This window comes from Podarcis vaucheri (genome assembly GCF_965113315.1).
Source record: "Podarcis vaucheri genome assembly, chromosome: 14".
Lineage (NCBI taxonomy): Eukaryota > Metazoa > Chordata > Lepidosauria > Squamata > Lacertidae > Podarcis > Podarcis vaucheri.
Genome location: NC_138752.1, coordinates 51,702,295 through 51,729,197, shown reverse-complemented (window position 1 = coordinate 51,729,197; position 26,903 = coordinate 51,702,295). Strand labels below are relative to the sequence as shown.

The window sequence follows — 26,903 nt, the reverse complement described above, 5'->3', positions numbered from 1 at the left end:
CAGGAATATGTACTTTGAACTTGCAAAGATTTCTGGAAATGCCAGTGCTCTCATAGTTCAATGCATTCCTCAGATGTGAGGTTTAATTTTTTATGAGTTTTGAAAAAGAAAGAAAGGAAAGGTTTGGATCATGTGATTCATTGGACTTAAAAGAGCCAGGTGTTTATCCTGCAAGGGTGTGGAGGGTTATGTCTCCTTTGGGCAGTGACATACTGGATTGAGTTGCTATAACTACTGTAAGCTTGCTGGTTGTCAATATGATGAAAATAATTAATCTAACTGCTTTTGCTTAGCAGCTAACCTGGGAGCTTCTGCTGCGCCTGCTTCTTTCTTTCTGAAATTTAGGCAGTAGAAAGACCCATAGTTCTGGGTAGAAGGGGAGTGAAGAGTATTGAGCTAGGCAGCAGACCACCCAGTTGTCATAATGTGGAGTGTAACTGGATGACAGTCAATGGGAACAGGCAGAAAGGACTTAATGATAAATATTTTATCATTTTAAATTAGAACCAGTTAAGGCAGTGAAGGTCCTGTGTGAGTGTCTGGAGGCGGTTGGAGGATGGATGGTGGCTAACGGATTGAGGTTGAATCCTGACAAGACAGAAGTACTGTTCTTGGGGTATAAATAATTTTTTTATTTATTATTATTATTATTATTATTATTATTATTATTATTAATTATTATTATTTCATGGAGCAATGACAAGTGTTGTCAAAGCGATTGAAAAAGCACCCAAATGTAATTGCATTTGATTGAATCTAATGAATTTTGGCAGTTTTCTAAACTGAAATGCAGAAAGGAAAATACATATGAAAACATTGTATTATCATTTTTGGAAACTCTTGTTTCTACACTAAGCTGGGGAACAGAATGTATTATGTATGATGAGGGTCACCAACCTCATGCCCACAAAAGCTTTCATTGGCACACTGCCGGGGACCCCAGACTTTGAGCTAGCTTTCTTTCTTTTTTTAAAGTAAGTCTCCAGCCCACTTATAAAGAAAGTTATGAAGCAAAATGTGCAAGTACCCTTCTATATCCTGGCTTCTGTCACCTGTCAGTTTGCAAATGAATGAAGTCAAAGCTGTGATTGATAAGTGAGTTGTTTGAACACTGGTCAATAGGAGTCTCTGGGGTCCTAAAGAACTGCTGTTTTCCCCTTTAGTTCACTTTTCCTGCTTCTGTCTTATATTATTGTCCTTTGATCCACCCATTTGCTGCTATATTTGTTTTGTTTTTCTCTCAGCCACATAGAGCAGTTGGCAGGTAGCTTCTATAGAAACCTTTTGAAAATGTGGAATAATATAGTAAAAACAACACATGCAAGCCAGCATTAGGTCTTTGTATTTATGAGTACAGTGGTACCTCAGGTTACATACGCTTCAGGCTACATACGCTTCAGGTTACAGACTCCGCTAACCCAGAAATAGTGCTTCAGGTTAAGAACTTTGCTTCAGGATTGCCAATGCAATTCTGGGCTGCATCAATAGGAGTATAGCATCTAGATCAAGGGAAGTAATAGTGCCACTGTATTCTGCTCTGGTCAGACCACACCTGGAGTACTGTGTCCAGTTCTGGGCACCACAATTCAAGAAGGACACTGACAAACTGGAACGTGTCCAGAGGAGGGCAACCAAAATGGTCAAAGGCCTGGAAACGATGCCTTATGAGGAATGGCTAAGGGAGCTGGGCATGTTTAGCCTGGAGAAGAGGAGGTTAAGGGGTGATATGATAGCCATGTTCAAATATATAAAAGGATGTCACATAGAGGAGGGAGAAAGGTTGTTTTCTGCTGCTCCAGAGAAGCGGACACGGAGCAATGGATCCAAACTACAAGAAAGAAGATTCCACCTAAACATTAGGAAGAACTTCCTGACAGTAAGAGCTGTCCGACAGTGGAATTTGCTGCCAAGGAGTGTGGTGGAGTCTCCTACTTTGGAGGTCTTTAAGCAGAGGCTTGACAACCATATGTCAGGAGTGCTCTGATGGTGTTTCCTGCTTGGCAGGGGGTTGGACTCGATGGCCCTTGTGGTCTCTTCCAACTCTATGATTCTATGAGAACAGAAATTGTGCAGCGGCGGCGCAGCGGCAGCAGGAGGCCCCATTAGCTAAAGTGGTGCTTCAGGTTAAGAACAGAACTCCAGAACAAATTAAGTTCTTAACCCAAGGTACCACTGTATGTCTATGTATGGCTGGTTGTGATTATTCAGAATTACTCCTGTTTTTAGCTGTGATCTACAACACCACACCAATAACAGACAACATAACAACCAAGACTTTACAATACAGTACCTGGAAAACCACTATTTTTCAATCATTTTTTGTTAACCGAAAAATGAAAAAGTTTTCCATATTTGAGCCATTTTGTGTTTTTCTGCTCTTTTGTAGGCACCAGTCATTTTGTCTATGGTGCCTTGGCACTGTCACAAAATTCCAAATGTTCCCTCGACCGCAAATGGTTTGGGGCTACTGTTTTATGGAGAGATGGAGATCTGAATGGTGGTTTTGCCACTCTAGGCTAACCTTTCCCTTCCGGAGGACTATAGCTCCCAGTATCCCTGACTATTGGTCATGCTGACAGGGGTTGATAGAAATTGTAGTCAAAACCATCCAAGGTTGGAGAATGCTGCTGTTGACCAGGAGCATCTAACCTCCTCCTCCTCCTCCTCCTCCTCCTCCTCCTCCTCCGTCTCCGTCTTCGTCTTCGTCTTCTTCTTCATTGATTGAATTTATATACTGCCCTGTACCTGGAGGTCTCAGGGCAGTTCACAGAGTAAAATCATGATATAAAACCACATTGAGGGCCACATTGACAATCAGTTTCTCCTCCAAGGGCTGCATGCCAGCTGTGGGTGTGACTGATTTATGCACACGCAAGTGCATAGACACTAGCCAAGCAAAGACTCACTCACAATCCAAGCACATATGCCACTCATATAGCACACACAAACATGCCCATGCAGCACACACTCAGAAAACATACAGCACACATAGTCACCAGGCATGCAGTGTCACAGAACTCTCACACTGAAACATGCACATAATCACACACAAACACACATGCAGAGATGCACACACACACGCTCAGCATTTGAAGCCCTCTATATTTCTGTGCTGGGATGGGGTGGATCAACATGCTGCCTTTTCCTTTGTACATATCTTTTTTGCGCAGAGTAAAAGGCAGAGCTTCCACTCACCTCTTCTGTAGCACTGGGGGGAAATCCTGCTGCTTATTCTTTAATAGCAGACAGCAGACTTTCATCTCTGGTCTTAGCACTGGGGTGCTTGGTGCTAAGATAGGAGGTAAGAGATCTCTCTGGCTACTTTTTAAAGAGGACCTCTAAAGAGCAGCCAGAGGGATCTTTTATCTCCCTAAGGGCTTATCTCTGATCTTAGCATTGTGGTGGTTAATGCTGAAATGATAGATAAAAGATCACTTTGACTGTTCTGATCTTCCTGATCGGGAGATAATGCACTCTGTCTGCTCTTCAGAGATTCTTCTCTAAAGAGCAGTGACTTTTGTTTCATGAGTGGGCCATAAGACAAAACTTTGTAGGCTGAATGGCCACTTTCCATCTTTTCATTGACTGGGTCTTTACTGCAGAACACGGGTTAGCCACCTTTGCTCTTAAACCAGTTAAGTTTGAGATGGGTGCTGTTCCTTTAACAATTTATGCCAATTATTTTAACTCCCACATAATTGAAACAGCATAAGTAAAATAATATGGCAGTGGCTCAACTGCTGTGTCTCCAGTGTGGATCATGGCCTGCCAATTCTATGTCCTCTCATTCTGCCAACTAGAATGAAAATTAATTGGAAGTCCAATTTTGTTTTCAGCTCTATGCATTTTTTCTCAGTTGTATCATCTAACAGCTAGTTTATCCAAGAATGACCATGCATCAAATTGGATCTTTTAATCTGTGTTTTGATATCTTAGCAGTTGGAAGGGGGGAGAAAAGCCATCTCTTTCCCCTTTTGAGAGTCTTTTTTCTTTTTTTTCTTTTTTTAAATTCTCGTATTCATAATAGTTTCTTAAAAGAAGATGTACATGCTACTCTATGGCAAAGGTTTCATTTTCTGTGTAACTAATTAATTAAAACAGAGAAGGGGGCAGGGGCATAGTGATGTTCCGGTTATTAAATTAGCCATTTTCTGCAGTAGATTTATAGTCTCTGTGATTAACTTTCCCACCTGGATATGACAATGGAAATAATCTATTTTACACTCTATTAAATTGGTATATGAATAGCTTCAAATTGAACTGGAACCTTCATATACTTCTTTGATTCATTGAAGGATTTAAGATGTAAATATGGATCAGATGGTGGATGGAGGAGGATTTGATTGACATTCCTGGTCAGTACATGCTTAGTTTCCTATGATAACAAAAAAACAGGCCTGGAAAGAGAAAAATTATTCAGTCATACTAGAGTTGTGTTTCGGTTTGTCAGAGATACATATATACATATATAGTTTAGACAGAAATATCTTGTTATAAAGAAACAGATGGTTATTTATATTTATTTATTTAAAAAATATTCTGCTTTTCACCATCTAAAAATCAAAATATACAACATAAAAATTAAAACATAAATTAAATATTAGAAGTTTTAAATATCAGAATTTTAAACAATATCATGAGAAATTTTTCAGGTAACACACATTATTTCCCCCAGCATGCTTGGGCACTGATAGGAAGTGTGATGTTTTAATTTTCATTCATAAATGCTATGGTTCTGAGATCTCAGGTATAGAAGGTACTCCTCACACAACTATTTGGAGTGTCTTGTGGGCATGGCTATGTTAGAAGAGAAAATACTGGAGCCACATAACAATATATTCTATTAATGGGTCTCCAAAGCCCTTTGGTACATACCCAAATAAAAGTAGGATGCAAAGGTTTAATAATAACATGTGAATGTGCAATGCAACAATATGCTTATGAACAACTGTTTGCCTGGTTGCTGGTGGCAAGTGAGAGTGGTTAGGGAATGAAGCTTAGAAAGGAGTTGTAAGTGGTCATTCCCATTTTAAAGTGCTTTTATCCCCTGCCAGTTGTAGTAAACCGCCAAGCGTCAGGTTGATAGAAGTTCAGTGTTGGTAATTTTGTCTTTCCTAGTGCTAGACTATTAGAGAAGGCACGGAAGCAACTGCAAGAAGAGTTGCTGAAGACCCAGAGCCTGCTACTGGAGGAGAAGAAAAAACGTGAGCAGCACGAATCTATGGCCAGGTGCTTGCAAAAACGAGTGCAGCTGCTTATAAAGGTATGTCACATGTATGGATCTTGTTTTTGCTCTCCATTTACACGTTGGGAAGTCCAGAAAAGGATGAGGTTGCTACTCCTTTCTTTTATTTAGTTTTATTTAGCTGTGCACTTATGAAAATGTGAGAAACTCTCCTACGTTTAATGATAAATCATTATTCCAAGGCAGATCGCAGAAGTATAAAATAACAATAAAGCTATAAAATCAAAGTGTATTTAAATACATTGACTTCTATTAAGATAGTTGTGTTGTAAGGTTAGCAATGCCATCCTATGCACCAGTATCCATAAGTAAGCCCCATTGAGTTCAATGGGACTTACTCCTAGGTAAGTTTTTCTAAGATTGCAGTCTAAAGCTTTTATGTATTTACTGTACTTACCTACTTGTAGCCTGTTCCATCCCAATGGCTCAGGTTAGTTACTTACGCTAAAACTAATGTCATCAGGGCGGGGTGTGTGTGTGTGTGTGATTTATCACGGGTGATGTAGAGAGGATCAAATTCATTGTGCAAAGTTAACTTCTGAATCTTCGTTTTGGGTTTGGATGTGACCTGAAACTATGGTTAACTGTGGCTTTCTCATGCACATGTTTTACTCATGCACAAAGGGAGGAGCAAAGTGATTAAAAAGAAGGGGAAATGCCAATAATTACAGTAAATCACCATTAATTCACTTCGCAAATACAGTAACCTTCAGTACAGGGATCTTAAATTAAACATATATGTTAATAAAAGTTGTGCAGGTGTCTAAATAGGTATCTGTCAGGATGCTGTCAGTGGCTCCCGGCTGATTGCCCAGGAAAGTATAAAGACAAGGAAAGGTTTCTTTTTTTAAAAAAAAGATATTTATTAAAGTTTCCAATTTTTCACAAACAAAAAGAAAAAACAAACATAAAAATATTAAAAAACACATACATTTCACAACTTATTTTCTTGTGACTTATTTCCCCGACCTCCTCATACCTCCCCTTCTTGTATACCCAGTTTGAATTACCGTATTTTTCGCTCCATTGGACGCACCGGACCATAGGATGCACCGGACCATAGGAGGGGGAGAACAGGGAAATTTTTTTTTCTTGTTCTCCCCCTCTAAAACAAGGTGCGTTCAAGGTACATTCACCAGAGCTTGTGGGGCTGGCGGTGGGGTGAAGTGCTGCTTTCCCCCACCGCCAGCCTCAAAGATCCCTGAAGCCTTTGGAGCGCAGCGCCCCGCTGACCTACAGAGGTTTGCGCGCAGCCATCCCCAAGCTAGAGCAGCGAGATGGAACCCTCCGTCTCGCTGTTCTGGCTTGGGAACAGCCTTGCTAACTTCTGCAGGACAGCGGGCTGAAGGCACCCCGCTGACCTACAGAGGTTTGCGCGCAGCCGTCCCCAAGCTAGAGCAGTGAGACGGAGCCCTCCGTCTCGCTGTTCTGGCTTGGGAACAGCCTTGCTAGCTTCTGCAGGACAGCGGGGTGAAGGCACCCCGCTGCCCTGCAGAGGTTTGCGCGCAGCCGTCCCCAAGCTAGAGCAGCGAGACGGAGCCCTCCGTCTCACTGTTCTGGCTTGGGAACAGCCTTGCTAGCTTCTGCAGGACAGCGGGGTGAAGGCACTGTCCCCAAGCTAGAGCAGCAAGACGGAGCGCTCCGCAGTGCTCCGTCTTCCTGTTCTGGCTTTGGGCTTAGCGGCGCAGCCTGCATTCGCTCTATAGGACGCACACACATTTCCCCTTAATTTTTGGAGGGGGAAATGTGCGTCCTATAGAACGAAAAATACGGTATTTATACAGCAAATCCTTATCTCGACATCTTAAATTATTGTAGCTTTAAATTCTTACTTACAAAAAGAAAGTCATTTTATCATAGTTACAGCTTGAAACCACTTAATTTCAATCCAGCATCATTCAACATTCCTTAATTTTACAATATTTTTGTAGATAGGCCTTAATTTTTTTCCAATCTTCTTCTGCCGACTCTTCTCCCTGGTCACGGATTCTGCCAGTCATTTCTGCCAGTCCCATACAGTCAATCAGCTTCATCTGCCATTCTTCCAAAGTGGGTAGGTCTTGTGTCTTCTGACAAGGAAAGGTTTCTTACCATCCTTTTTATATTTCAATATTTACAGAGAGATGCTATAGAAACCAGCCTCCTGGATAATGGCATTGTCCTGAGTGAATCTCCACCCCTTTCTCTTCCACATTCTCATTTGTCACTTCTATGGGTGCTGCTACGTGCCCTCTGTCTTTGAGCTCTTTGCTCACCTACCTTCAAGGTACTGGGAGATGGAGGGTCTGGGGTGCTTTCTAATGACACTGCATCAGTCAGCTGCTGCTCTGCTTCTGCCTCCTCCTCCTCTCCCATTATTTCCCAACTTTTCCCCTCATCTGCCTCTGAGCTGTGACCTCTCACAAACCATTGTTGTAAATCTATACTGTCTTCCTCTTCCCCCTCCCTGGAAGGGTCAGGATGGGGAGGTAGTCTCCACCATTCCTCCTCTGCCCAGTTCCTGACAGTATCCACATGAGATTCATGCATATATGAAATATAGGTAGGCAGCCGTGTTGGTCTGCCGTAGTCGGAACAAAAAAATAAAAATAAAATAAATCCTTCCAGTAGCACCTTAGAGACCAGCTAAGTTTGTTAAGAGATCCTTATTCAAGCAGTTGAAGAAGTGTGCATGCACACGAAAGCTCATACCAATAACAAACTTAGTTGGTGCTACTGGAAGTATTTTTTTTTATTTTATATGAAATACTGGCATCTTTACCGCTCACACACATTCTACTTGCATGCAACCGCTGTATGATGCTGCAAAATAAATTAATAATTAGACTTGTATCAAGAAATGGCAGGAGAGAGCTGAAGAGTTATTGTGGCTCACGAGGAGACCCTCCCCTGAGCCCAAAGAGGATGTCTGTGAGGGTAGAAGAAGCCTCAAAGAGACCTGAGACACAGCGGGGCCTTGTGTAGGCTGCTCAGCCTCCCCAACTCACAGCTGACATGTGGGGTAGCGCAGCTGCAGCAGCTGCCACTTTCCCGCACGTCCTCTAGACTCCAGCCAACTCCAGAGTTTCAACTCTAGATATTTGAGTCTGGATTGGAGAGAGCATGGGAGAGGGTTCTGCAGAGCAGGCAAAAATAGGCATTTATAGGCTTTTTAGAGGGTGTTCCCCACTTTATGCGATTTCACTTAGGCTCGTGGGCCCCCGAAATGTAACCCCCGCAATAAGTGTGTGGGGGGATGCCTATATATCCTAATGTAGCCTGGTAAGGTCATCAGACCATTGCCCAACAGACGGTGGGTATTAGCGTTCCAGGCTTGAAGTATAAGTCTCTAAGCCACCATAAGTGCTTGCAAAATCCACTTTTGTTGTCCAGCCATTAAACCCCAATCAGCAGAAATATTGTTTAAAAGTACATGAACATCTGAGAATATCAAGAATTTTGCCGATACAAATCAAAAGGAATATATCACTCCACACGCCCTTATCATAAGCCTCAAAGAAACATTCTCACCTCCAACATCTTTCTGTATTAAACAGTCCATTCCTATTCAATCATTATGGAGTCCAGTATACACGAATTATTAATTTTTGCTGAATCAATGTCAAATTCCAATCTAGGGAAACATTTTATGTGGATTCTAAAGCAATTTTCCATTGTTTAGGCTGTATAATATCTTCTAATTCCCTAGTCTACACCTCTCTAAGTTCCTGAACTTCTACCTTACTAAAATATATTAAACATTTATACACAGCAGTTATAGATTTAGTTTTCTGTAAGGATCTGATAATTTCCTTCAGTAGTTGAGGGAAGTGTCAAGACACTCAAAGTAGATGGGCTATTTAAAGGCACAAATAGGTGTTGTAACTGTAGATACTGCCATTCTTCACTCACTAGTAAGTGATATTTGAACACCAAATTTTACATGATGGTTCCTGATAGCGAGGAGCAGGTTTTCGTTTATGTTTGGATGTGATTGGATATCATTTTAAATCATTATGACAGACTGAACCTTTTAAAACTGCACTGATTTTAACAACTGACTTCAAATTTGCACAGATTTTTTGTTTGTTTGTTTCTTAGAATTTGTGTGTAGAGCCAAATATGAGGTTCTAGCATTATACTGTATAAATGAAATGGACATTTATTTTCCAATTAGTTAAAGGAAAACACACTTTAGTAGCTGTGATTCCAGAAGATACTAAATGACACACAGGGGAGAAAAGTAGTCAAACAATGCAGAGACTACAGATGTTGATATGCCAGTGACCTCAAGATACCAGCAGTCTTTGTAATCTATATCTGTGATTTTTTCATCTCTGTCTTTCTAAAAGCACACACCTGGCATCTTGTTCAGATATTGGTTTTATCTTCTTTGCAATATAGGAGGATTCAAATGACAAGCTGACATGGGGGGTTGATTTAAATCTGATTGCATGAAGACTCTCTGGAGAGTTGTTTGTGTACTGGCTCACCACACAGAAGTTAACAGTTTTTATCCTAGAGTTGCAAACCATCCATCTGTGACATAGATGTAGACAGACTGTAATATCAGTGTTGTGAACTACTAAACATATCTTGAATTCTATGCAGCCCGCATTAAAGTATCCACTCCATCAGTGGTCATTTTATTCCACCTTTTCAACTGATACATATAATGAATTATGGGATAAGTACATAAACACTGTTTTCTTGGCACAGCTTGCTATAACCCTAGGACAAAGGTTTTCATTTTAATTAAAATAAAATGATCATATAGTTTGATATTAAATTGAGCAAATATATCACCTGTTAAAAATAATAACTTTACACTGAAAGCTTTATAACCCAGACTGATATTTAATGATCTAATTAGTAGCTTCTCTGGTAGACTGTGTTGCTGTGAGTATCACTGAAAATGGAAAAGGGGAGGGAAAAATAAGAAACTTGATTGTCCTTGGCCAGGCATAGGTAAACTCGGCTCTCCAGATGTTTTGGGACTACAACTCCCATCATCCCTAGCTAACAGGACCAGTGGTCAGGGATGATGGGAATTGTAGTCTCAAAACATCTGGAGGGCTGAGTTTGCCTGTGCCTGTCCTTGGCTCTTTCAGAATAATATAGTGAATCTTGTACAGTGGTGCCTCGCAAGACGAAATTAATTCGTTCCGCGAGTTTTTTCGTCTTGCGGTTTTTTTCGTCTTGCTAAGCACGGTGTCGGAAAAGTTTTGGAAAAGCTTCAAAAATCACCAAAGTCTTCAAAAACCTCAAAAAAGGCTACCACACCGCGTGCTATGAGTTGCTCCTCAAAGTCAAGTCACAACTGTATTAATGGTTTTAAGAAAAAGGAAACAAACTTGCAAGACGTTTCCGTCTTGCGAAGCAAGCCCATAGGGAAAATAGTCTTGCAAAGCAACTCAAAAAACCCAAAACCCTTTCGTTTTGCGAGTTTTCCGTCTTGCGAGGCATTCGTCTTGCGAGGTACTACTGTAAACACAGAAATGCATACTTGGAAGAAACTGTCTTATTCATGGATAGTGATGCATTTCTAAGCCATCAAGCTTTCGTTGAGGATAAGGCTATTAATGGCTACTAGTCAGAGAAGCCATATACTACCTTTGGAACCAGCATTGCTTTAGATACACTGTACAAAAGGTGTCTAGATGCATGTTAGAATATACCAACTAGTCAAGCAACCAGTTCCCCAAAGTGGTCAGCCAAAGCATGCCTAATTATCTTCTCACTTCTCCCTGTGGCAGAGTATTCCATTTGATAATTATGCATTGTGTGCAGAAGCATTTCATTTTATCTGTCTGAACCTACTGCCAATCACTTTTCTTCATGAATAGAATGAAATTTAATTAATTTTAACTTTTACCTCCACTTTTAACAACAAGGAGACTTAAAGCAATTTAAAAACACAATGTACAGCAATATCACCATATTAAAATGCAACTAATAGAGCTAAAAGAAATTGGAACCAGCAACAGAAGAATAAGTAAGATAAGCTGAACAACTGATGAAATAGGAATGCCTTCGTTGCATGCCTGAAGGCAAATAGCTAGGGAGCCAACTGGGCTTCCCAAGGAAAGGAGATCCATAACCTTGGTGCCACTGCCAGGACATTTGATCCTTAGGCATTGGAGGGTGGAAGAAAATGTAGCTGCAAAGATACTCTCACTTGATTTCTTTCCCGTATTTCAAAGACTCTTTATTGTAGATTGTTTTAAATTAGCTTTATAGTTGTGGCCATTGCTAAGACTATGACATTTAATATGGGGAAAGACCATAGCTTAGTGGTGAGTAGGCTGAAAGAAAAGAGTGAGGTTACCACAACTTCCATCATAGAGCTTCAGTATGCTGTAGTGTGTGCGCACTCAGAGGATGACCTCCAAACCATCCTGAATATATTCGCAGAAGCTTACAGAAAGCTTGGCCTATTGTTCAACATCCAAAAGACCAGAGTGCTACATCAACAAGCACAAAACAACCTGTCTGCAGCACCACTCGGTGATGTAACTTTGGAAAGTGTCGAACACTTCTCCTACCTGGGCAGTTATCTTTCCACAAGGGCTGACACTGATGCCGAAATCCAGCATCACCTGAGCTCTGTGAGTGCAGCTTTCTCCCAATTGAAGTGCATAGTGTTTGAGGACCAGGACATTTGTAGGGAAACCAAAATGCTTGTTTACAAAGCTATTGCACTACCAACCTTACTGTATGCTTGTGAAACATAGACTACTTATAAATGCTATCTCCAACTCCTTGAAAGATTCCATCAACGGTGTCTCCGAAAATTTTTACACATCACTTGGGAAGACAGACAAACTAATACCAGTGTACTGGAAGAAGCAAAAATCACCAGTGTTGAAGCAATGATTATTCAACATCAGCTTCATTGGACTGGTCATGTTGTGCGGATGCCTGATTATCATCTTCCAAAGCAACTACTCTATTCCAAACTTAAAAATGGAAAGCATAATACTGGTGATCAACAAAAGAAGTTTAAAGACTCTCTCAAGGCAAATCTGAAAAAAATGTAGTATAAATACGGACAGTTGGGAAACACTGGCCTGTGAGCGCTCCAGTTGAAAAACAGCCTTTACCAAAGGTGTTGTGGACTTTGAAGACACTCAAACTCAAGACGAAAGGAAGAAATGTGATAAGAGGAAGCCACGTTTGGCAAACCCTCACCGTGATCAACTCCTGCCCAGAAACCTATGTCCCCACTGTGGAAGGATGTGTGCATTCAGAATTGGCCTCCACAGTCACTTACGGACTCACTGTTAAAGTCTGTGTTCTGACAATTTTACTCAGCTACGAGTGATTGCCAAAGAGGAAGAGTGTTGGAACACTTGCTTTGCATAGAAAAGGTTCCAAGTACAATCCTTGATGTCTCCTGGTTGGGTTGGGAAAGATTCCTGCCTTAAACCCTAGACGACTTCTGCCTGCCAGCATGAGTGATACTGAGTTAGAAGGACCCATGGTCTGATTTGGTATAGGATAGCATCTTATATTCTGTGTTCCTAGGACAGCACATTCTTCATCTGGAAAACAAATGCTGAAATGGCTCTGTCATTTCTGGGGGCAGGGAGGTTATTCTTGTTGCAGGGTTTTACAACACTAGTGTGAAATCTTCAGTCAAGTTTGAGTGATTCTGCTTGTGGCAGGGGGAAGGTTTTCACATGCAAATCTTGGCTGTCACAGTTGCACATTTAATGAACATTAAGGTTATCAGTCATTTATATGTGCACTGCAAATCAGGAGGCAGCCTGTAGGGAGGAAATTGTTTTAATTAAGACGAGGTTGAGCACCTTGAGGTATTTGATACCTGGCTGTTTCAAAGTGCCAGGGCTGATAGAGAAGGAACTAACAAATAGAGAATTAGTCTATTAGCCAAAGTCCTACCTAGACACAGTTACAGTTAAGGAGGAATATTTCTCTCTCTGTGGTTCATGTTCTAAAGCAATACTTTTTTTACATAAAAAACCAGGAAATCCATTTAACTTCAAGAAGTAGTGCATACACACTTTTTTCTTTCTGTCCAAGTTTACTGAGCTTGTTTTATAACCTAGCAACACCAAATGGAGAGCATTCAGGGTTTCTGCTGGCCACTTTCCTACCATTTGCCATTTAAATAGTTCTAGCTCACTATGAATCATGCTCTCAGAGCAGGGCTAACTCCTGGTTTGAGAACCCAGGCAGGGTGCTCTCCTGTGGGCACCAGTTTATATTGATGGACTCCTGAAGCCTACTTGGCAGTAATGGTGACAGCTGCTCTCCAAGGGTGGATAGGAGCTTCTGTTTTAATTTCCCACAATGCTCTGAAGTACCAAACATTGTGCCAATCCTGGCTATTTTGGGAAATTAAAGAGAGACTCACAGACTTAGTTACCTGATGTGGATGGCATATTGGACGCCTGGCTGCTGCCCCAAGATACCATGTGCTGACACCAGACCTGTCTGTATTAGTGGCAGTCATCTTGCTCTTATACAACCAGCATTTTGGCAAACAAATAAGCTTTCAGTTGTTGCTGAATTTAGGTCAGGTAATAATAAGAATTCTGGAGCAATTAACTGCATCAAGTTCTGTTAAGCCAAGCTGGTTAACACTTCTGGACTTGTGTTTTTGATAAACATGGCATTTTGCCTGATATTGTAGTTACTGGCTGTATTTGTATGCCATGCTAAACTATAAAGGTAAAGGTAAAGGTACCCCTGCCCGTACGGGCCAGTCTTGACAGACTCTGGGGTTGTGCGCCCATCTCACTCAAGAGGCCGGGGGCCAGCGCTGTCCGGAGACACTTCCGGGTCACGTGGCCAGCGTGACATCGCTGCTCTGGCGAGCCTGCACCAGCGCAGCACACGGAAACGCCGTTTACCTTCCCGCTATGAAGCGGTACCTATTTATCTACTTGCACCCGGGGGTTTTTTCGAACTGCTAGGTTGGCAGGCGCTGGGACTGAACAACGGGAGCGCACCCCGCCGCGGGGATTTGAACCGCCGACCTTTCGATCGGCAAGTCCTAGGCGCTGAGGCTTTTACCCACAGCGCCACCCGCGTCCCTTGCTAAACTATAGTTTAGTGAGAAATGAACTGAATTGAGCTGCAATGAGCTTTAAGCACCCACACTCCTTTTTGCTTCTGATTTTCATTATCCACAACTTGCTGTATTGTCTGGACCCAGAAATATTGTTAATATTATGGTTCATTTAAACACGCCAACGTCAGCTGGCACAAGTCTCTGTTAAGCAGAAGTGGAAGTTTCCAAAGTCCTCTTCCTTAGCCAATAACGTGGCCAGTGTTTGTTGTAAAGCTGATACCCAATTCTGGTAGATACTCTTTCAAAAACTGAGATGTTAGTCTGTTGCTTGTAAGTATTCTATTTCAATGATAAGTTTTTATAACCAGACAAGAAAGTAAATTCCTTTTAGCTGTGCTGAACCAAAAACATTGTTTGTAATCTGGCCTAGCAATAAGCATGACATAATATATTTTCCACTTTCTTGAAAATCAGGACAACAAATACACTGGTCAACCAACTGTAGCAGCTTATTTATGCTGAGTATCTGGAAGGCATCTTCTCAACTGCCAATGCTAATTGTATGAATAACCCTTCCAGAGCCTAGAGCTGAAAACATTATCAGAAAATGGTGTTGCAATATTGAAACTGCTCCTTAAACATGGTTTCTTAAACACTGAGAAGAAGAAAAAATACAAACATATACTGGATATTGGAGTTGTGTTTTTCTCCCCAGGTAGATTGCATAGCATAGCAGATTCTTGTTTCGAAATGTGGGGTGGGGAGAACCTTGTCATGGGAGCGGCCTTGAATAAGTTCAGTGAATTAGAGTTTTACATTTAAAGCTGAAATGTGTTTCTCAAACTGACGCTCCTAGAACCTGCACCATTTCCATGGACTGATAAGGAATTCCCCAGAGGTTAGATTAGGTAGAAGCCTTGTAGATTTTTGACCACCTTGCCTTGTATTAGCAGAACAGCTCAAAGTGGAAACATTTTCTGCTGATTTCCGTGCCTTGTGCAGAGCTTGTGTCGAACATGGCCAATGCTATGCACACCACTATCTTGTGTCACTTGTGTCTTTCCATCTAAGAGAATTATGGACATTGCATACAATTAAGTCTTTCTGCATAATATGTTGCACTCCCCAACCCAAATGTAACAGCTGCAAGGCTCATTCTTAATGGCCTTTTTTGCAATCTCCATTCTTGCCAGTACCTTTTCTATTAAAGCTGTGATGAGAATTGCTCAGCACTCCAAATGTAATATTGCTGTCATTTTATATTGTGGCAGGATAACTTATGCTGATTGATGGTGTGTTTCATCATTATATTCATCACGAGACATTACTTGCCTGCTTGACATTTAGAAACCTCATGTTTGGAATGTGCAGTTTTATTTTGAGACCTTTATTAAACAACTCAAGTCTAAGAGTTTAATTGTTACTGATAGCTAAGAGTATAATTACCTTGGTGAAATATCATGACTATATTAAGCAAATGGAGATTGGCTTTCCAGACTTAGGTGAACACAAAACCATTTTTCTTGTTTGATATTGGCTGTTTTGAGAGAGAGTCTAATATCATTCTCAAGTGCAGTTTGCAGCATGTCTTTAAGGAAAATGAGCAATGAGATTTAAAAGGGCTGTGTTCCAGGAAGAAGTTGTTGCAATTTGAATTTAATACTTGGGAAGTTTACAAAGCTAAATGTAATTAGGACTGTTCTTCAAAGGGAAGCAAAATATTATAAATAGAGGCATGGTTCCAGACCTCTGTATTTCTGGATAGTGGATATGGAAACATGTCCCCCGCCCCTGCTTTTTATTACTTGCACAAATAATAATAATAATAATAATAATAATAATAATAATAATAATAATTTATTTGTACCCCGCCCATCTGGCTGGGTTTCCACTCTGGGTGGCTTCCATAGAAACCAAAAAACACTAAAATATCATACATTAAAAACTTCCCTGAACAGGGCTGCCTTAAGATGTCTTCTGAATGTCAGGTAGTTTATCGTTTTGACATCTGATGGGAGGGCGTTCCACAGGGCGGGCGCCACTACCGAGAAGGCCCTCTGCCTGGTTCCCTGTAGCTTTGCTTCTTGCAATGAGGGAACCGCCAGAAGGCTCTCGGCGCTGGACCTCAGCGTCCGGGCAGAACGATGGGGGTGGAGACGCTCCTTCAGGTATACTGGGCCGAGGCCGTTTAGGGCTTTAAAGGTCAGCACCAACACTTTGAATTGTGCTCGGAAACGTACTGGGAGCTAATCTAGGTCTTTCAGGACCGGTGTTATGTGGTCTCGGCGGCCGCCCCCAGTCACCAGTCTAGCTGCCGCATTCTGGATTAGCTGTAGTTTCCGAGTCACCTTCAAAGGTAGCCCCACGTAGAGCGCATTGCAGTAGTCCAAGCGGGAGATAACTAGAGCATGCACCACTCTGGCGAGACAGTCCGCGGGCAGGTAGGGTCTCAGCCTGCGTACCAGGTGGAGTTGGTAGACAGCTGCCCTGGATACAGAATTGACCTGCGCCTCCATAGACAGCTGTGAGTCAAAAATGGCTCCCAGGCTACACACCTGGTCCTTCAGGGGCACGGTTACCCCATTCAGGACCAGGGAATCCCCCACACCTGCCCGCCTCCTGTCCCCCAGAAACAGTACTTCTGTCTTGTCAGGATTCAACTTCAATCCATTAGCCGCCATCCATCCTCCAACCGCCTCCAGGCACTCACACAGGAGCTTCACCGCCTTCACTGGTTCTGATTTGAAAGAGAGGTAGAGCTGGGTATCATCTGCATATTGATGGACACCCATTGGACACCCAATGGCTGGTGTCCTGGCTCATTCCGTGAGCAACAGAGGCAATGCCACTCTTGGCTCTGTTAAGCCCATGCTAAAGTCTTAAGGGTTGCACATACACATAAATGGCTGTGCTACTGAACTGCAGGTAAATGAATGGTATTGAATTCTATTTTCCAATTTTAGTGGGGAGTGCTTAGGTTGGTTGGTGCTTAGCAGGAGTGATCCTGCACTGTATTGGTCATAGTCCATGTGTTTGTAAACCACGTTTCCTACAAATAAATTTGTGCTTTGCAGACTCTTTTTTGGGTGCCTGATAAAATAGTGACTAGATTGTTCAAATTGCTGTTTAGCTTTGTTTCCTCTGGTTTGGTTTTAAAGCCTGCTTGTAAAGATGAATTTAGAAATGAGGCAGCAGAGTTGAGGAAAATAGGAAAGCCAGGACAGCCCCTACCACTCCCAGTTTGGGCACCTGTACTAAAAATCCTTGGAAAAGTCATTCTAAAGTCTCAGCTGAAAGAGAAAAGCAAAACTGTGAAAGTTTTAAAAGGCTTTTTAAAATTAAGGTTGAGCACGGATCAGAGCAAGTGAAGCCATGTGGCTCGCAGAAATCAAACACTCTGAGTCAGGGCAGCAGAGCCTCCAAGGAGAGATGTATCTCTGTGTGCACATGCCCTGAATCTGCATGCTGGACCCAGGAGGCTCTTGCAAAAGGCGTTACAGTGGCAGTGAATGACCTTTTGGGTTCTTTGCTTTTTAAAGGCAAAGTATCTCCTTTTCCTTTTCCTCCAGCTTTCATGTTATCTGTTAACATCAATTTATGGCTAAGGTGTTTTAATACCCGAGTGATAGGAGCCATTTATGTAGCATTAAATAAAAATAAATACTGTGGTCCACCCTGAAGGGCTTCTTCAGGGCCTTAAGAGTAGTTCTTCATCCAGAATGGCTAATGGATTCTGCTTTCTCCTGAGCAAAGGGACGTTAATATCTTGCTCACTGCTAGAAGGTTAGTTTATGAAAATTAGAAATACATGAACAAGAGAGAGATTTATTTGACCTTCATTATCTATATCTCTCCTGGGAAGCACAATCTTCTGAGGTTCCAGAAGCTAGAATATTTTATATCCAGTAAAGAGAAACCAGATTATTCCAACGTTATGGCTCAGAATTTCAACATACCAGAGTCAGGTAATTCAGAGTAAAGCACGTTATGCATCTGTTCTACTCTATGGCTTGTCACAGTAGAACACTCATACTTTATACTGTCACAGGCGTGTGTGTGTGGGTGTGTGTAAAAGAAGATACTTCTCCAGTGAAACTATTGGTGGTAGAGGAGGAAGAGTCATAGCTGAGGAAAATGGAAGCGAATAAGAGACAAAGTGACAGGGGATGCTGGTATTCATACTAGTGGGTGGAAGGTATTCAGACAGACCTGATATGAGTTACTGGGTAATTTGTGGCTTTGTGGCCTAAATTAAAATTCCTCCACTAGTTGGCTTTGAGTTAGCTCAGAAGTAGTTTCTGCGGGCATGTGTAAGGGTGAAGATGAGGGTGTGTCATAAGTTACTTCCCTCCTCCTACTCCTTAAGAAGAGGTTGCAATTCCTTGGGCTGTTTGGAATGACATAGTTCAGTTTCTGGATGTGTGAGAGAATAGAGTTCCTTGCTTGGGGCTGCAAAGGGAATTAGACCTGAATTTTGCATCTGAGGACTTGGAGGCAAATATATATATTTATCTATATTTAATCCATATATGGAGCGGGATCAACTATGCAGAATGGCTTCATTCAAAACCTTTATCATATGTACCAACAATGGAGAACTGAGGGTGCCTCCAGATGTTTTTGGGCTTATAGCTCAAACAGCTCCAGTTGCTGTGGTTGATGGAAGTTGTGGGCTAGCAACATCTGGATGGCCACTATGGCTACTGATTCCCCATCCCTGACATATATACTTCTCTCGCTTTGGACTCTACTTGCTATTACAATGGTACCTCAGGTTAGAAGTACCGCAGGTTGCAAACACCTCAGGTTACAAACACCGGGTTACAGACTCTGCTAACCCAGAAGTAGTACCTTGGGTTAAGAACTTTGCCCCAGGATGAGAACAGAAATTGCATGCCAGCGGAACAGTGGCAGCATTAGCTAAAGTGGTACCTCAGGTTAAGAATGGTTTCAGGTTAAGAAGAGACCTCTGGAATGAATTAAGTTTGTAACCAGAGGTACCACTGTATTGATTTCTGTGCATTTGAAAGGTGCAGCACTTTAAATTGCACAGAAGCTGTGCATTCCTTTAAAGGAGGAACACATAAAGGACAATCAAATAAGTTATTTATTCAAGATCCATAGCCTTCATACAAGCTTTTGGAAGGTTTGCACAAATAGTGCAGGAGTGGACATCTGGTGACTCAATAAGTCTCTCTCCCTGCCCTCTTAAAATTGGTCTTCACATGATTTACCTGTTCTTGAGTTTCTGTGTCTTAATTTCGAGTGGTGTTGTAGCTTGCAAATGAAATGTTTTTTTAAAATAAAGTACTGCTTTATGATTTGGCATGGCAGAAGCATTTCCCTTCATTTATTTGGCAAATGCTGGATGCCAGAATTCTGCAGAACACTTTCCAGCCTGTCAGTAAAATCTGGCTGGCCACCAGGTACTAGCACTACAGTCCCAGGAGCGGCACAGTTCTGTGAACAATTTCTTGTGTATTTTCTTTCCATGTTAGCAGTTGGGGGCATTTATGTTAAATTTGGATTATAATGGATTTAAGTGAGGGAAGCACCCATATGCTTACATTGTCACCACATCCACATTTCCCCACAAGAATGAGTGGTGGCTTCATGGCAAAAATGCAGCACTTGATATGCTATTGCAAATGGGAGCAGAAGGCACTTTTCACCTCTGGGCCCCCCTATAATATAGATAATGTCATAATGATGGGAATTTTGCCAGTTGTACATAGAACAGAATAGAAACCAGAAAATTCCTGCATATGAAAAATGAAAAGTTGAACTAGCCCCATATTGCTTTCCCAGAGTCATTATGGTCATTCTACATATTCTTGGATATAGACTATGGGTTCAGAACATCAGTATGCTTCTTATAGCCACCCAGAGTGGCTGGGGCAACTGTCAGATAGACAGAATATAAAAAAAATTATCATCACTATCATCATCATGCTGGCAGGAGAGGCCAGACCAAACCTATGCTTGTTTCTACTGCAGCAGAACATCACCACTTATTAGAGCAGAGAGAGGTGGGCCAAATCCAGCACACTTGGTTTTCCAGCAGGCATCTTTTTCTATAAGATGATCCTTATATTTATTATAGTTCTGTATTGATTTTTTTTGTAATTAACTTAGGCACTGGTGGTTTCTTAGCTCCTTCGAGCGTGCTAGTGGAAAGGCAGAACATAAATTCTGTTCTCAAATTTTGTTTTCAAATGGGTGTACTGTACCTGGTAACTCCTCTGGCTCTTTTTTTTAACTTCAAAATGTATCTCTAGGTAGGTGTTCATATATTTCCTTCCATACCATTATACAGAGAGAGAGAGAGAGAGAGAGAGAGAGAGAGAGAGAGAATGCGTGCAAAGAGGGAACAGAAAAAGCGCCATCATTTTTGTTATTCTGAAATGCCATTTGCAAAGTTATTAGGCTGACCTTGTTGAAAATATTATTGCATTATTCTTCTGTGAGAGCAACTTGTAACTCAGTGGCAAGGGAAGGGAAAGCAATTTCAGGATTACAACAAAATCAAAACAAAATACCTTTTTTATGCTGCTCCTCTAGAAAGATGCTTATTAAGATAGCGTCTGTGGAAGCTTGGTATGATGAACAGATGCCTGTGACCTGCCTAAGGCGTAGTTTAGAACAAATTTGGATGGGTGGTAGGGGCAAATTGTGACCTTTTTGTGTTAAGTGAACATGAAAACAAGTATTGGCATTGCTAACACACCCCTCCCCTTGCCTGCAAGCTGCTGAGTATGTATGGGAGCATTTCATTGCTGTTTGGAAATGTTATATTCTGATTTCCTCTAAATCAGGGAAAGGGTGACCTATGGCCATCTACAGGACTGGCTTTGGACAAATAGCACACTTGGTGAGGAGTGCCTTTGGTGCTCCCTCACCCCCGCTCAACATTGCAGGACCACTCAGAGGGTTTATGGGGCCAGGTCTGATCCAGGTGTGATGTTGGGGCCCTGCTGCTACCTCCTACAAAGACCCATACATGTTTGTACAAAGCTGAGGGCCACATGCAAAACGTACTGTTCCCACAGGCTCCATGTGAGATTTCTTGCTTGCAGCTCACCCTTGCCCTGGAATCAAGCAGAACTATGGATGTGCTTCATTTTTTTTTCTTACATAGTGATAAGCGAATAGGAAAAGGGTTATGCCTATTCTGAATACCTCCTTCAAATTCCCAAACCTTTCTGACAGAGCTTCTTTCTGCTTCTGTGTGTTCATGTCTTTTGCTTCGCAAGAAGCGTCAGCTGGAATATAAGGACTAGATTCATATGTTGAGTTCAGTAGTCAAGAAGAAATATTCAAATAGGAGTTCTACATACTTGTTAATGCTGCTCATGTTTGAATTGAAGAGCAATTCAAGCAGCTTGAATCTCACAAAAACACATGTACAGTAGATTCTTTTACAGCCTTAAAAATTTGCCAGAAGAGATGCTTTCTGTCCACTCTATAGACCTAGACAGAGGCCTCACCAATGGCAGCCACTCCAACCTCAACAGTGCAGATTTTTGTGTTGAGCTGGGCCAACTCCATCACATTCACCACGAGATGCCCTGCAGTACATTGATAATAAACATAATGTCTAATGTCATCTCACATGTCTGGGTAGCTACGACTTCTGCGGACACTTCCATTTGCAGTTGCCAGTTGTGAGCATAGCTGCTCAAAATTGAAGCCCAATGCACTTACAGTCTCCCAAAGCAGATGAGAGGCTCACATCACTTGCTGTCCTGTCCATGGAGATTGGCTCTCAGCCACTGTGCTACAGCTTGCATAAGCTAAACCTGAAAAAGTCACATTAACTATCATAGCTTTTATTTTTAATGTTTTGTAGCAGTTCCTATCTTTCAGTAAGCATTCTTTATTTTAGAATATCCATTATTTTTATCTTTAAAAACAATAAAGAGAAGTTATGAATAAAAAAGTATCCAGCTGAGCTTTTACAGCTTATGGCTTTATTTTCATTTATATGGTGCTTACAGCATTTATAGCATTTGAAGTGCTAAGTACTCAGTAACCTTGTCTCATAGTAAAGCTATGTTCCACTGGGTTTTACCTAGTGCAAATGCATCAAAGTGGAAATCGAAAATGAAACATGCTGTAAAGCAAATTCAAGGAAGAAGCTTGAATAAAAGGTTACAGACACTTGCTCTCTGCCACCCTAGCTCACTGCAGACAGTGCATTAAAAAAACAGAGCCTCAGCTCAGCTCGCACCCCAGGTTATCCCCTCACTGGCCCTTCCTTACAGCTGCCCTTGTCTGACCAGATGTTTCTGGGCTCCAACTCCCACCATCCTCAGGCAGCTTGGCCAGTTGTCAGGAGGGTGGAAGTTGGGAGGCCGGAGGTTCCTTACCCTGGTTTGAAGCAGAAGCATTGTTTTAAGAAACAAACAACTTTCAAGAAATCATTTGTACCTTCTTGGAGAACAACAGATATATGGTCAGCAATTGTGACTTGCCTTGTTTCAGTAGTTGTGTATTGCAGTGTTACCTTTAATGGGAGTCTTTGCTGTAAGGAGATGTTCCTGCCTCTATACATATTTTGGTACATTTGAGGTCAGGAAAGCAATCCTAAAAGGCTATTTATCTGCAAGATACATAGAAGATAACAAGGTTCAGCCACTCTGCACAGCTCTGCCCCCCCCCCCGCCTTGCTGGAGTAGCCATGAATGCTTTTCATGATCCTTGACCAGGCCCGAGGTCAGGGCTTATGTGGATGCAAGATAAAAGCAGAGACCAATAGAGAGAACGTGAAGAGGTGTATATCCAAAGACGGATATGAGGAGGAGAAGTGTGATCCAAGTCAGTAATTGAGAACATACAAAATTGCTCCATATTAATTATGTGCCATTCTGACTGACCGTGACTCTTCAGGGGCAGGCAGGGTTCTTTTCCAGACCAGCTTTCTGATAGCTTTTTGATTTGATATATCAGGGATTGAACCTGGGACCCTTTGCATTCAAAGCAAGTGCTCTACCAAAAAAGCAGGGCATTTGTGGTGGAAAGCACTATATACAAATTTTAAATAAATCAGCTGTAGGCCCTCCCTTATGCCCATGGCCAACCCAAGGCATTTTGCTGCCTGAGGCAAAGGACAAGATGGCACCCCCACCGTTCCGTGGAGAGTAGCTGAACGGACTAGTTGTTATTTCATTTCTGGCAATGGGATAGTGTCCTCCACACTCCTGAAGGCAACAGACTAGTTACAGACATGGAAGCCAGACCAGGAGGGTATTGGATCCAACACTTAGACCATTTGGCAAAGGAACATGTATACATTTCTGTCAATAAGCACTTATATGCCAGTGCCTAATTCATTCCTTCATCATATGTTCTAGGAGCCATTGTTCTTTCCCTTTGCTTTGTGCTTAGCAAGTTAGCTTTTCAAACTCTTCTGGAGTTCCTTACAACTGTATCTAGGATATGATAAAAATAATACACAGGGGAGCTGGTAAAATAGCTCTTTATACCTGATTAAAATATTTTATTGATCAGTCAGCTAGTGCTACCTTTAGCATTTAAAGACTTGTAACAGCCTGCATTTTAATAGCTCCTGTATAGATTAAAGCAATCCTTCTATTGTGGATGCAGAGCCAGAAGTTCAGAAGCCTAACTGAAGCTTTGGTTTTTGTCTTCTAAGGAACTGGTATCTTAAGTGGAGAGAAGTATTGCTGCCAATGATAAACAGGATCCAGAATGATGCCTGGCTTCAATAGATTCTAGATGAAGCAGTTTAATCTCACTGATGTCAGTAACCTCAATCTTTCCTGATTTACTGCAACTCACATAGATTCCTACCCCTTGAAAATTTGGTTGAGTTGCTTTGCCTCCCTCACATGACTGTATGTTCCCCTGTGTGAAGCTCACCCTGTGCTCCTTGAGCCTTTAAGGTCTTGGGGGGCCAGGTGACTTGGTGGACGTTCTGAGAAGGGGATAACCTGTTAGTGCTGTTAATGTGGGCCTTGTTCAGTACTTTGTGCAGTTTGACTTTGCAGGGGCAGCAACAACCAGTTGGGCATAGGGTCAGAGTCAGCTTTTGGTGCAATACTACTGGTTGTACCATTGTATTGCTTCCTTGCCAATAGCCTAAGAATGCTGCCCCTGTTGATAATATTGCATCAAACTAAGTTATGCACAGAATAGACCAAACTGGAATTAGTTGAAGCTTGGTTAGTCCTGCCCATTAATTCCAATAGGTCTACTCTGAATAAAACTTATTTGTATACAACCCACTATCATCAACATCCTTTTGTGATCCTTACATAATATACCTGCCAGTAAGGATCGTTTACAGTTGGTTATTATACCCATAACTGCAGATGTGGGTAGGCGGGGCTGAGAGATGGGAGGGTGTGTGGGGAGAGAGAGAGGGTGTGTGTTTATCTTAAAGCTGTATAGCAGTTAAATCCAAGAGGTATGTAGGCTTTGTATAAATTGCTTACAGATATAAAATCTCATGTATGCTTCATTATGGTGTAAATCCATTTTCATTCTGTGAGCTTTTCAAACCAATTTTCCTAATGATCCAGTAAAACATAGTGGTCTGTGATGGAAATGGCTTATGGCCTTCAGCTTTTATTTAAATGGTGGTAATTGGGTGATTGTTGCTTTCCAATTATTTTGATATAGCTGCTGTATTTAACGTTCAATTGCATCTTTTGTTGGCCTCTCAGCTAACCTAAATCTTGGGTTCCTTTAGAGCTGTCAAATTAAAAGGTTTATCTGTTGCCATAGCTTAATTTCTCAAAGAGGTCTGTTACTTTTCTCTTTTGATATCCCTGTAATAAGCTTTTATTGGTTTCGGTTCAGGCTGTGCTCTGTGATGAAGCGTCCCAAGGAGATGACAGCTTGTTAATTTTCTGCTTCTTTCTTTCCTTTTTTAAAAGACAGCAAAACCTGAAGAGTTCTGTTAACCTTAAGAGAAGGTTTAGATAGTAGAGTTGGAAGGGCCATCAAGGGTAATCTAGTCCAACCCCCTGCAATGCAGGAATCTCAACTAAAGCAGCCATGACAGATAGCCATCCAGCCTCTGCTTAAAACCCTCCAAGGAAAGAGAGTCCACAACCTCCCGAGGGATCCTGTTCCACTGTTAAATAGGACTTACTGTCAGGAAGTTCTTCCTAATGTTTAGTTGGAATCTCATTTCTTGTAACTTGAAGTCATAGGTTCGGGTCCTTGCTTCTGGAGCAGAAGAAAGCAAGTCTCCTCCATCTTCCATTTGACAGCCTTCAGATATTGGAAGATGGCTTTCATATCTCCTCTATCGCCTTTTTAGGCTAAACATACCCAGCTCCCTTAACCGTTCCTTATAAGGCTTGGTTTCCAGACCCTTGATCATCTTGGTCACCCTCCTCTGCTCATGTTCCACCTTGTTGACATCTTCCCTAAATTGTGGTACCCAGAACTGGGCACAGTACTCCAGGTGTTATCTGATAAAGGCAGAATACGGTTGCTCTATTACTTCCCTTAATCGGGACATTGTACTTTGGTTGGTGCAACCTGGAAGAGTATTAGCTTTTTTTGCTGCTGCATCACACTGTTGATTCACTTTATGCTTGTGGTCCACCAAGACCCCCTCAATCCTTTTCACATATACTGGTAGGAAGCCAGGTGTTCCCCATCTTAAATTTGTGTGCCTGGTTCTTCCTGCCTAAGTGCAGAACCGCACATTTGTCCCTATTGAAATTCATTATTTTTAGTTTTGGCCCAGTTCTCCAATCTGCTAAACTCATCTTGAATCCCAGTTCTGTCTTCTGTGGCATTAGCTACCCCTCTCAGTTTGGTGTCATCTACAATTTTTCCCACCTGGTAGATTTTATATATTTGGATCGTCCTCCTTGATATTTGTTAGGTGGGAAGTGCTATGGAAGTGCTATGGAATGACTAATAAGTGAACAGAATCTGATATTTATACCTGATCTTAAGTATTTTAGTTCTATTTGCTGTCAAAGCATGTTTCTAGCTCTTCATATTAGGGGTGTTGGTGAAGATTCAGAAATCAATACTTGGCCTTCTAAAAATTCTAGTAGTCGGGGGCTTAGATGTTGTTGGCTTGCTCAACATCCTGTACAGTACTCTTATCTCTCCATCTACCCTTGCGTTTGCCATTTTCTATCTGCTCTTGCTGCCCAGCTCTGAGCTGTCTGCATTTCTTTTGTCACCCAAGAGCCCAAAAGTAATCCTTTACATGCTTGTTTAGTACATTGCTTTGAAAGAGTTGGAGGAACGGGACAACTCTTGTTCACTCCTGTTCTTCATAGATTGCTGGGCAAGCACAAGCAAGGCAGTGTTTTCTGACCAACCCTCAAGGGACAAAGCCAGCACTGTATGTTTCTATGCAAGTACAGTCTGGGGCTATGGGTAACTGGAAGAGCTCACTGATGATTGCACTAAAGCACAAAAGGTATTGTCTTAAAAGAATGTTTGCTTTCCACACTGGAAATTACCTGTCTGTGTGATGGTGGGGTCCAGGAGCAAAGGAAAAGTGGCTGGCAAGGACAGAGCTGTTCTTGCACATTTCACCTGCTTGTTTCCCAGCCAGACTCAGAATAATGATACGCTTGATCAGGCCAGATGGCAGTCAAGGACAGCATTTAATAGAAGAGAGATGTCTAAATATTGTAT

At 41.8% G+C, this 26,903-nt stretch overlaps 1 protein-coding gene across 2 annotated transcripts in view; it reads left to right on the top strand.

Moving 5' to 3' along the window:
* MAD1L1 (mitotic arrest deficient 1 like 1) overlaps positions 1-26,903 on the top strand; it is a 464,454-nt gene that overhangs the window by 115,867 nt on the left and 321,684 nt on the right. For both annotated transcript variants that reach the window (XM_082199731.1, XM_082199732.1), the window contains exon 11: positions 5,119-5,263. In XM_082199731.1, coding sequence (XP_082055857.1) covers positions 5,119-5,263 — 145 coding nt within the window. The remainder of the gene's footprint in view (positions 1-5,118; positions 5,264-26,903) is intronic.